Source organism: Malus domestica, chromosome 12, assembly GCF_042453785.1.
Source record: "Malus domestica chromosome 12, GDT2T_hap1".
NCBI lineage: Eukaryota > Viridiplantae > Streptophyta > Magnoliopsida > Rosales > Rosaceae > Malus > Malus domestica.
The window spans coordinates 17,578,226-17,589,391 of record NC_091672.1 but is presented as its reverse complement, the minus strand read 5'-3'; the positions used below and the strand labels follow the sequence as shown (position 1 = coordinate 17,589,391).

The following is an 11,166-nucleotide window of genomic DNA, read 5'->3' as shown; positions in this document are numbered from 1 at the left end:
ATAAAATTGCATAAGATTGTTAATGACAACGGCTAAACACTAGTTCCATTTATAGTTGATTTTTCTTAAAACTATTTTATTTTCTTTGTTGCCGTGCCATGGTTTCTCACTTTTACATTGTTTTCTCCTATTCTTTATCTTTTAATTTGACAGTCTCAAATATGTTTACATAGTTAATTAAGAGTTAGCTTTAAATACAAATTATTCATTCCTGTGAAAAACAATATTGCTTTAACTTTTATAGTTCAACTATCTTATATTTTGCAAGTATTTTTTTTCTATTTAAACCTTTTTTGTGCAGTTGGAAAAATCCTAGCATATTTCCCTTTTCACACACTCACAACAATCCCCACCAACCACTTTCCTATGGTGTGTCGTTTCCTCCTACCCAAAAACCCAAAGCAACCAACAAGCTTACGGTCGTCTAATCGTCCACCTCAATAGCAACGTTGCAAGAACCTCTCCACCGTTGGATCATCCCACCATCGCACGGCCACATTGAATTTTCAACCAACCCGCGTGTGGCTTTCTCCACCCTTATGCTCACCAACCAAGCCACTTCCCAATATTGACTCGTTTCAAACCCCACCTCCTCTCCTTCCACTTACCCCCTCCTCTATTTAAACTCCTCCCTCCCTCCCTCCACTCCTCAAAAACCAACACTCCACCACCACATTTGGATCTCCTCATCGCATTCTTCAAACACTTTCCTCACTTCTAGTTCCCTCGGATTTTAGGGTTTTCGAGTTTTCAGTTTTTCGTAATTAACATGGAGGCGGAAACCATCACGCAAAATGGGAAAAAAGGCCACCACCAGAACGGTGCTGTGGAGTCCCCGCTTTGCATTAAAAAGGACCCGTTGAACTGGGGTCTAGCGGCGGATTCACTAAAAGGGAGCCACTTGGATGAAGTGAAGCGTATGGTGGCAGAGTACAGAAAGCCGGTGGTGAAGCTTGGCGGAGAGAGCCTCACCATTTCCCAAGTTGCAGCCATAGCCACTCATGACACCGGGGTCAAGGTTGAGCTCTCTGAGTCGGCCAGGGCTGGGGTCAAGGCCAGCAGTGATTGGGTCATGGACAGCATGGGCAAAGGGACTGACAGCTATGGTGTCACCACCGGGTTTGGTGCAACCTCCCACCGGAGAACAAAGCAAGGCGCTGCCCTTCAGAAGGAGCTAATTAGGTAAGCTAAACTTTACCGTACATCCATTTACAGTTCCTAATACATGTCAATATTTTATTAATATATATATATATATATATATATATATATTTTTTTTTTTTTTTTGTCCGATGTTAGATTAGATGTTACATTAGTTACAGCAAGAATTCTAATTTTCACCGTCACATAAGTGCTCAATTCTCAAAATCAAGATATATATTAACTAATATGAAAAAGACATTAAATATATAATACCAAGAATACGGAACCTCGTCGGATTCTGTTTATGAAAATTTCGGGGATTCGTCAATTTTGTCCATTCATCGTATGTCAAAAATTATTTAAAATTTTTTTATTTAAAATTAAACATAAACAATCATTGATAAAACTTAGACAAGATATACTATAAACGGACATAATTCGTGAATTCCTAAAATCGGTACTAAAAGTATCCGGAAAGGATCCTGTGGAATACGAAAAACGGCAGATTACTATTTTCGTTGCCTTGCAACCTATAGTTTTGACTCGGCCGAGTTGACTCGATATATGGTGAACGAGTTAGGAGAATCGTGGTTGGTGGGGTGGGGGTATGGGAATGGGGGTTTAGCAAGTGGTGCAGCGGGGACCGAGTTGAATCGGTCGAGTTGACCCCGAGGCAGAACGGGTTGACATCTCGGATTATTTTGTTCTTTTTATTTATATCTGTTTTAGTTGGAAAAGGCACAGATTTCGTGAGTTGTTGCAGTTCGAAGTTGAAAGAATTTGCTAAGCAGAATCAATTGGGACTTTACAATCTCTATCTATACATGTACATAGTTCGCATTCAACTCTAGTAAAAATGGTATTTGATAACTTTACAGTTAAAGCATGCTGTAAAAAAAGTAAAGAAATCTACTTTCAATAGATCTTACACCGGCACGTGCCGTTACAATTGACTGAAAAATATTTTTTTTTAAAGTTAATTGAGCTAATCGTTTTGGACTAATCATTTTGGACCAATTACTGTAGTTAATTAGCGTGCATATATCAAACTCTTAACTTTACACAGGTACGTGCTGTTATAATTCACTTAAAAATGTCTTTTTAAAAATTAATTAAGCTAATCATTTTGGACAAATTAACCAATTACTGCAGTTAATTTGAAGCTACCAACTTGCTACTTTTAGCTGCTTGTATCTATAAATTCTTGTTGGAGTTGGACATTTGTTTTTTAAACCCTTAATAATTTTGGATTTTTGTCAAATTATGGCTTCTAATTATGCTTTCATTTTCTTGGTTCAGATTCTTGAACGCTGGTGTGTTTGGAAGTGCTACAGAATCAGGCCACACACTACCACATCAAGCAACTAGAGCAGCCATGTTGGTCAGAATCAACACACTCCTCCAAGGCTACTCTGGCATAAGATTCGAAATCTTGGAAGCCATCACCAAGTTCTTGAACAGCAACGTCACTCCATCCTTGCCCCTACGGGGCACGATCACCGCCTCTGGTGATCTTGTCCCGCTGTCCTACATTGCCGGTTTACTCACCGGCAGGCCAAACTCCAAAGCTGTCGGACCAAACGGTCAGACCCTCAATGCCTCTGAAGCTTTTGAGCTCGTAGGGATCGATTCTGGGTTTTTCGAGTTGCAGCCTAAAGAAGGGTTAGCTCTTGTGAACGGTACTGCTGTTGGTTCTGGCTTGGCTTCCACGGTTCTTTTCGAGACCAACATTTTGGCGTTGCTTGCGGAGATTTTGTCAGCGATTTTTGCTGAAGTGATGCAGGGGAAGCCGGAGTTTACTGATCACTTGACGCACAAGTTGAAGCACCACCCTGGACAGATTGAGGCCGCTGCAATTATGGAACATATTTTGGATGGCAGCTCTTATGTGAAAGCTGCTAAGAAGTTGCATGAGCAGGATCCCTTGCAGAAGCCAAAGCAGGATCGCTATGCTCTCCGAACATCACCTCAGTGGCTAGGACCTCAAATTGAAGTGATTCGTTACTCCACCAAATCCATTGAGAGGGAGATAAACTCAGTTAACGACAACCCTTTGATCGATGTTTCGAGGAACAAGGCCTTGCACGGAGGCAACTTCCAGGGGACCCCAATTGGAGTTTCCATGGACAACACTCGCTTGGCGATTGCCTCCATTGGGAAGCTCATGTTTGCGCAATTTTCCGAGCTTGTCAATGACTTCTACAACAATGGTTTGCCTTCAAACCTGTCCGGAGGCAGGAATCCTAGCTTGGATTACGGCTTCAAGGGGGCTGAAATCGCCATGGCATCTTATTGTTCCGAGCTGCAGTTTCTCGCAAATCCGGTTACTAACCATGTCCAGAGTGCTGAGCAGCACAACCAAGATGTTAACTCTTTGGGGTTGATCTCTTCAAGAAAGACAGCTGAAGCGGTTGATATCTTGAAGCTCATGTCTTCCACATTTTTGGTTGCGCTTTGTCAGTCCGTCGATTTGAGGCATTTGGAGGAGAACTTGAGGAACACCGTAAAGAACACGGTGAGCCAAGTCGCAAAGAGGACTTTAACAACTGGGGTAAATGGGGAGCTTCACCCCTCAAGATTCTGCGAGAAGGATCTCCTCAAAGTTGTCGATAGGGAGTATGTTTTTGCCTATATTGATGACCCCTGCAGCGCCACTTATCCATTGATGCAAAAACTGAGGCAAGTGCTTGTTGAGCATGCTTTGACAAATGGCGAGAGTGAGAAGAATGCAAGCACTTCAATCTTCCAAAAAATCGGAGCTTTTGAGGAAGAGCTGAAAGCGCTTTTGCCTAAAGAGGTGGAGAGTGCAAGGAGTGCAATTGAGAGCGGAAACGCTGCAGTTCCAAACAGGATTGCGGAATGCAGGTCTTATCCCTTGTACAAATTTGTGAGGGAGGAGTTGGGAGGAGAGTACCTGACCGGGGAGAAGGTCAGGTCACCGGGCGAGGAGTGTGACAAGGTGTTCCAAGCTATCTGCCAGGGAAAGATTATCGACCCGATTCTAGGTTGCCTCGAGGGTTGGAACGGCGCACCTCTTCCTATCTGTTAGAATTTTTGTTTCGGCTTGAGTGCTGCATTCCAGTCCATTCAACTTCATCTGTGTCCATAAGTTTGATTGCATTGCTGGTTAATTAGTTTGTGTGACTATACCTATTTTACCTAATAAAATTTACAATTTGAAATCTCTATTTTCTTTGTCATTACTTGTTGCAATCTTGTTGATATCAAATTTGCTTTTGGGAATTTGAGTTCACTGAGAAATTTGGCAGAAAAGTTGTTAAAAATCATACCAGACCTTATATGTCAATAGTCATTTGATGAGAGAGATAGAGAAAAAAGGATATGCGACACATATCAATCATGAGAGTTTGACACATATCAATCATGAGAGTTTTTATTGTATGATCATACCCGACGACTGTGTTTTGGCCCAACAGCCTTCACCATGTGACGTCTAAACCAAGGGCTTTTATTTGATTATAGGTAAGTTTCTCTCGAGCCAAAAGACTTGTCCTATCCAAGACAAGTTTCCACATTTTCGATCAATATTTTTTGGTGAGCTGAAGTTATGAAATCTTTATTTGTTCCTTTCAGTAATGTTGAAATAACTCGACCTTTCAGAATTAATTATTTGACAAAACAGAATAATCACATCCTCCCAACCAAATTTTGATCTGTTACTCAACTTGCTTTCGCATTAACACTAAAATATGGCTTCTCCAACTTAACCACTTATACTTTGAGGTCTAAAATCTGCCCAATATCTATCCATACCTTGTTCTGTTTACAGGGACGGAGCTACCATGGGCCTAGGGGGGCGGATGCCCCCACTGAGATTTTTCTGACGCTGGGATGCTGCTCAAATTGAGCTGGGTTTGCAGCAGCAGAGCCCCCACTGAACTGATCTAGTTCTGCTCTCCGACCTGGTTCTGCAGAAGCAGAGCTGGGTCTTATATATTTTTTTTTAAAATCTAGGCCAAAACGACGTCGTTTTGGTCCTGGTACAAAAAAAAATAAACGAAACGGCGTCGTTTCGTATATGTTAACAAAAAAAAAAAAAGTATGTTAAAGGTGGACTGTGGCGTGGGGACAAGAGGTCCCCCCTTTAATCCCTAACCCATTCCCTGATTCCTTCCCATCTCTCTGTTCCTTTTTATTTCCCTTCCCAAATAGAGAGCAGCGTGGTGCTGCTCTCTTTCCCCAAATTCCCAACATCTTGAAACTGAACGGAACAGGAGGAGCAAGGTGCTATTCCCAGCCACGCCAACAGTCAGCCACTGCAGCCAGCTACTCTCTAGCCGACATATATATATTTATGGTAAAATTCTTAATTCCTAAATCTATAATCCCTAACCCTAATTAATTATTTAAGACAAATTTTTGTTTAATTGGTATAGAAATATAGAATCATATGGTAATTGGTTATTGATTATTGATATGAATTCTATGATTATTGATGAATGAAATTATGAAATTACGAATTCTATGAATATGGGTATACATTTATTCATATGATTAGTTGAATTAAATGTTTATTTGTTGAAGAATTTGTATGCTTATTGGTATTGCCATATTGGTTAATTGAATTGTTGCCTAGGTTGGATATGGATTAGTTATGTGGTATACTCTAGGATTAAGAGTCTAAGAATTTTATTGAGATTTTTATTCTATAAATTCTACAAATTATGTATGAACCTTATATGTTATTGGTATCAATATGATTGACTTTGCAGACTAAAACATCATGGAGAGGTTTTTCAAAAAAATATCAGTGCCGCCATCCCCAGTTATTGAGAAAAATGATGATACTTGGGGACAAGATAGTACATAATTTATTTTATCAAATCTTCCATCAGATCCTGGTAAGCGAATTCGAATTTTGGATTACAATCCTAATATTCGAGATCAAGTACGAAGAGCGTATGTGCTAGCTGGTCCTCAACAACCTAAAACCCATAATTTTCCTTACAAGAAATATGGAGACACGCAAAGACGATTCAACCCTGCTTGGTTTGATGATTTTCCTACTTGGTTGGAATATAGTGTAGAAAAAGATGCTGCCTTTTGTCTGTGTTGCTACCTTTTTAAACCAAACATTGGAGAACAAGCAGGTGGTGATTTCTTTGTTGGAGAAGGATTTTCTAACTGGAAGAAGAAAGAAAGACTTCTAACTCATATTGGAGGCGTCAATAGTGCACACAATCAAGCATGGAGTAATTTTGAAGCTTTAAGGAGTCAAAAGCAACATATCTAATCTTTTTTCTCTAAAACTCATGATGAAGCTCGAATTCAATATAGAGCTCGGTTGAATGCATCAATTGATTGTTGTCGATTTCTTTTGAGACAAGGGCTTGCATTTCGTGGTAATAATGAATCTGAACATTCAATCAACCATGGAAACTTTCTTGAGCTTCTACAGTTTCTTGCCGACCACAATGAGGATGTGAAAGCCGTTACTTTGAAAAATGCTCCGGAGAATCACAAATTGACATCACCAGATATTCAAAAAGACATTGTAAATGCTTGTGCAACTGAGACCATCAAGACTATTATTAAAGACATTGGCACTTCGCTGTTCTCTATTTTGATTGATGAATCTCGCGACGTATCAACGAAGGAACAAATGGCTATTGTATTGCGCTATGTGGACAAGAATGGGCATGTCGTTGAGCGTTTTATTGGCATTGAGCATGTTACTAGTACTGCTGCTCTTTCACTCAAGGAAACCATTGATGAGGTATTTTCTAGGCATAAATTGAGCATGTCTAGGTTGCGTGGGCAAGGTTACGATGGGGCCAGCAATATGCAAGGTGAGTTCAATGGTATTAAAGCTCTTATTATGAAAGACAGTGGTTGTGCCTATTATATTCATTGCTTTGCACATCAACGTCAATTAGCTCTTGTAGCTGTGGCAAAGAAGAACATCCAAATTGAGTCTCTTTTTAGTATAGTTACTATTTTGGTAAATGTTGTTGGAGCTTCATCGAAGCGTTGTGATCTTCTTCGAGAGAAGCAATCTATTGCAGTTATTGAAGCACTTAACAGTGGTGAGTTTACAAGTGGGAAAGGCAAAAATCAAGAAACTACTTTGAAACGTGCTGGAGAAACACATTGGGGTTCACACTTTGGTACTTTAGTAAGTATCATGACTATGTTTTCATCCATACTTGATGTACTTGAAGTAATAGCAGATGATGGAGTAAGCTCTCAACAAAGATGTGAAGTGAATAATTTATTGGATTCCATGCAATCATTTAATTTTGTGTTTAATCTACACTTGATGAAAGATATACTAGGAATAACCAATGAATTGTCACAAGCATTGCAAAGGAAGGATCAGGATATTGTAAATGCAATGAAGTTGGTTGGAGTTTGTAAGCAAAGGTTGGAGATAATGAGGAAAAGTGGTTGGGATTCTTTACTTAGTGAAGTCTCAGAATTTTGTCTTAAACATGATATTGATGTGCCTAATATGGATGATATGTTTCTTTCTCGAAGGCGAGGGCAACGAAAAGCACAAGCAGTCACAAATATGCATCATTATTGTGTTGGGATATTTTATGTTGTTTTGGATTGGCAGCTTCAAGAACTAAATAATCGTTTCAATGAGACCAACACTGAGTTACTTCTTTGTTTGGCATGTTTATGTCCAACCGACTCTTTCTCTGCTTTTGATAGCCAAAAGCTATTGCGTCTTGCCCAGTTTTATCCTAAAGACTTCTCTATGAATGAGCTGGTGATACTTAAGATTCAACTTGAGACTTACATTATGGATATGCGGTCTAGCATTGAGTTTTCAGGTTTAAAAGAGATTGGAGATCTTGCAAAAAAAATGGTTCAATGCAAAAAACACAAGGTGTATTCGCTGGTTTACTTGCTTGTGACATTAGCACTAACTCTTCCAGTTGCTACTGCAACCGTTGAAAGAGCATTTTCGGCCATGAAAATTCTGAAGAATCGATTGAGAAATCGAATGGGAGATCAATGGATGAATGATAACATGGTTATTTTTATAGAGAGAGAGATATTTGATGGTATTGGTAATGATGTTGTCATGCAACGCTTTCAGAACATGAAAACGCGTCGAGGCATATTGTAAGGGACTGTTGTATGAAAAACTTTTTGGATTAATATATAAGTATTGTGTTTAGTAAATTCTTGAGCTTTTTAATTATGACTTTGTTGTTTGAGGATGCCCCCATTCACACAAAGTTCTGGCTTCGTCCCTGTCTGTTTATGTCCATACATTGTGCTTCGTGTGTTATGTTTCAATCATACCTTCCTTCTTTTCTTATTCCCTTTTTGCTTTTTGAGCTTGACCAATCGGTTCAATTTGCTATATCGTTAGAATTGGAGAGTATTCAGCCCAAAATCAATTTAATAACAGCGAAAAGTTTCAAGATTAGTTAAACTCTTATGCGTAGCTTCCGTTTTCCGATTGGGATAATACTTTGAACAGATATATTTTGAATGTGTTGAAATTCATAGACATTCAGAGCATGTGGCACAAGGGTACATAAATTTAAACTGATGTACATAAATTCATAGATAAGGGTACTTATATAATTAGGATCCCTCAACTCATCAAAGTGTGTAATTATGGTCATTTCGTTAACTACGTCAAATTTTTTGTCAAAACGAGTTATGTTGAAAGGACCATTACTACAATTGGGTTAAAGTTAAGTGACTATTTCTCCAGTTGAATTAAAGTTGAGAAACCAATGGTAATGAATTTTTAGTTGAGGGACCATAACTGCACGTTTTGATGAGTTGAGGGACCAATGGTAATGGATTTTTAGTTGAGGGACCATTGCTCCAATTGAGTTAAAGTTAAGGGACCATAGCTACAATTTACTCTTTTAGGCCCCTGTGCGAATTTAATAAAAGATCATCCTTATTTAAAAAATAATAATCTTTTGAACAATATATTCATACAAACCTCAACAATCAATATTCAAACTTAATTGAAATCAACATCTCACTCTTACTAATTGAATAATCTCCAATTGCCATGAAATTATGATTTAGGGTTTATCCATGAACAAATGGAGCACGAATGAAAGAGAGATAATACAAAAAGTAATATACAAGTTAGTTTTTTATTGCTAGAGAAAATAAGACAATACATAAGTTTTTAGCATTGCTACAGAAAAATGAAATAAATATATTAGTTGTAGACTCCACTTACTCAATTGTAATATGGATAAAATCATATGATAATGATTTTTGTTTTAGTCCAAAATATTTTTATTAGAAAATTTAGTAATATATAGGAAGATAAAAATTTTGAGGGCCTCAGAGATTCGGAGTCCTGCCCTTTCTGCACACTACTACCAACGCAGCCTTTGGACCCCCACGTGAATATAGCACTAACATATGTCGTAATCTTCTTCTACCGAAATCGTGCATTGACTTGCATCTCATGATATGGAGCCACCATTCCGAGTTTTTCATTCGGCAGTTGTTAAGCAGCCAACTTTCCAAGTTTGAATTTTGCTTCGACAACTTTTGAAGCAGGCGACGAACGTTTGATAGTTCTTTAGCCCAAGTGGTGAGAGTGGACGAGAAAACGAATTAGAATTAGGTTACGTTAAATGTTCGCTTTCCCTGCATTGCAACGTCAAGAACAAAAGCACACATTGACGTCCAACCAACAATCTTCCAACCGTGCAAGGCGACTTTCGGGTAAACCTCTCTATACCCCAGATGCCCCAAGGTGCTCAATTCAATGCATGGTTGGTGTTGAATATATGGCCAAATTCTAGGGGTCTTTATATGTAAGCCCAACAGTCCATTTAAAGGGCCTTTTTATTTGGCCCATTGGCCCATGTGGAAAGCCACGGGAGTGGCTAGGTTTTTAATTAGGGCAGCTGCTGCCCTTTTGTTTCTGAGCAGAAAAGAAATGAGAGGTGATGCAGCCCCCATTTTGAAGAGAAGAAAGAAAGATGATTTTCTTTCTTTGTTAGTACTCACTCAATCAAAGTTGTATTTGTATATTAGCTTTGAGCTTTGTATAGAGAGGAAATTATTCACTATATTTCCTTATCTATTTGTTTCTTTGGTGAGTGAGAGCTTTTGGGTGTATTAGGGTTTGGGTTGTGAGATTGCCAACAATTTGTAAACACCCATTTGGTTGATAGTGGACTATTGGGTGAGCTCCTACTGCTCCGAGGACGTACTCCAGTTACACTGACTGTTGAGGAATCTCGTTAAAATCTTGGTGTCTTTTTTATTTTGTTCTTGCATTCCATTTGATATATTTCCTGTGGATTAGATTAAGTTGGTTCCAATTGGTTTGGTGCTATCCTAGCACAACAATTGGTATCAGAGCACTAGTTGCTCTTGGATACCATTTAGTTGCTAAAGATGTCAGACGGACAAGATGAGAATCCTTTTGGAAACAGCTCCAGGTTTGCAAGAACTACAGTGCAAAATGCGAAGTTTGAAGTGGAAAAATTTGATGGCACAAACAACTTCGGGATGTGGCAATATGAGGTCAAGGATATGTTGGCTCAACAAGATCTACTTGCCACTTTGGGAGATAAGCTGGAAGCTATGTCGAAGTCGGAATGAGAAAAATTAAATTTGTGGGCTTGCTCCACAATTTGGTTGTGCCTTGCAAAAACTCAGAAATATTTTGTGATATGGGAGACATTGGCAAATATGTTGTGGCAAAAATTAGAAGACAAATACATGACGAAGAGTGCAGAGAACCGGCTACACTTGAAGAAAAAGCTCTACTGCTTCCAATATAAAGAAGGTACAAAAATGATTAGACACCTTGATGCTTTTAATAAATTGATTGCCGATTTGATGAATTTAGATGAGGATATTAAGGATGAAGAAAAGGCTTTAATATTGTTGAATTCTTTGCCGGACTCTTATGAGCATTTTGTTAACACTATTATGCATGGGAAAGAAACTGTGAAATTTGAAGATGTGTCGAATGCCTTGATGAATTATGAAATAAGGCATAGAGATAAAAATTATGATAGTACCTCTGAAGCCTTATTTGTTAGAGGT

The 11,166-nt window shown here is 38.8% G+C and overlaps 2 protein-coding genes across 2 annotated transcripts; both read left to right on the top strand.

Annotated features, from left to right (window-relative positions):
• The first annotated feature begins 564 nt into the window (after nt 1-564).
• LOC103450046 (phenylalanine ammonia-lyase 1) lies at nt 565-4,331 on the top strand. Its single transcript, XM_008389362.4, has 2 exons — nt 565-1,182; nt 2,443-4,331. The coding sequence occupies exons 1-2, from the start codon at nt 770-772 to the stop codon at nt 4,190-4,192; spliced, it is 2,163 nt and encodes a 720-aa protein (XP_008387584.2). The 5' UTR covers nt 565-769; the 3' UTR covers nt 4,193-4,331.
• A 959-nt stretch (nt 4,332-5,290) lies between these two features.
• On the top strand, nt 5,291-8,298 carry LOC114820241 (uncharacterized). The gene is made up of 2 exons (XM_029090837.2): nt 5,291-5,461; nt 5,877-8,298. Exon 2 carries the CDS (start codon nt 6,767-6,769, stop codon nt 8,240-8,242), a length of 1,476 nt encoding a protein of 491 aa, XP_028946670.1. The 5' UTR covers nt 5,291-5,461; nt 5,877-6,766; the 3' UTR covers nt 8,243-8,298.
• Nucleotides 8,299-11,166: the final 2,868 nt, after the last annotated feature.

Excerpts from the sequence above, each read along its gene's own strand:
- LOC114820241 (XM_029090837.2), top strand. The coding sequence starts at position 6,767 with ATGGCTATTGTATTGCGCTATGTGGACAAGAATGGGCATGTCGTTGAG.
- LOC103450046 (XM_008389362.4), top strand. The coding sequence starts at position 770 with ATGGAGGCGGAAACCATCACGCAAAATGGGAAAAAAGGCCACCACCAG. Across the intron at positions 1,183-2,442 it reads CTTCAGAAGGAGCTAATTAG|ATTCTTGAACGCTGGTGTGT; the intron begins GTAAGCTAAACT and ends TTCTTGGTTCAG.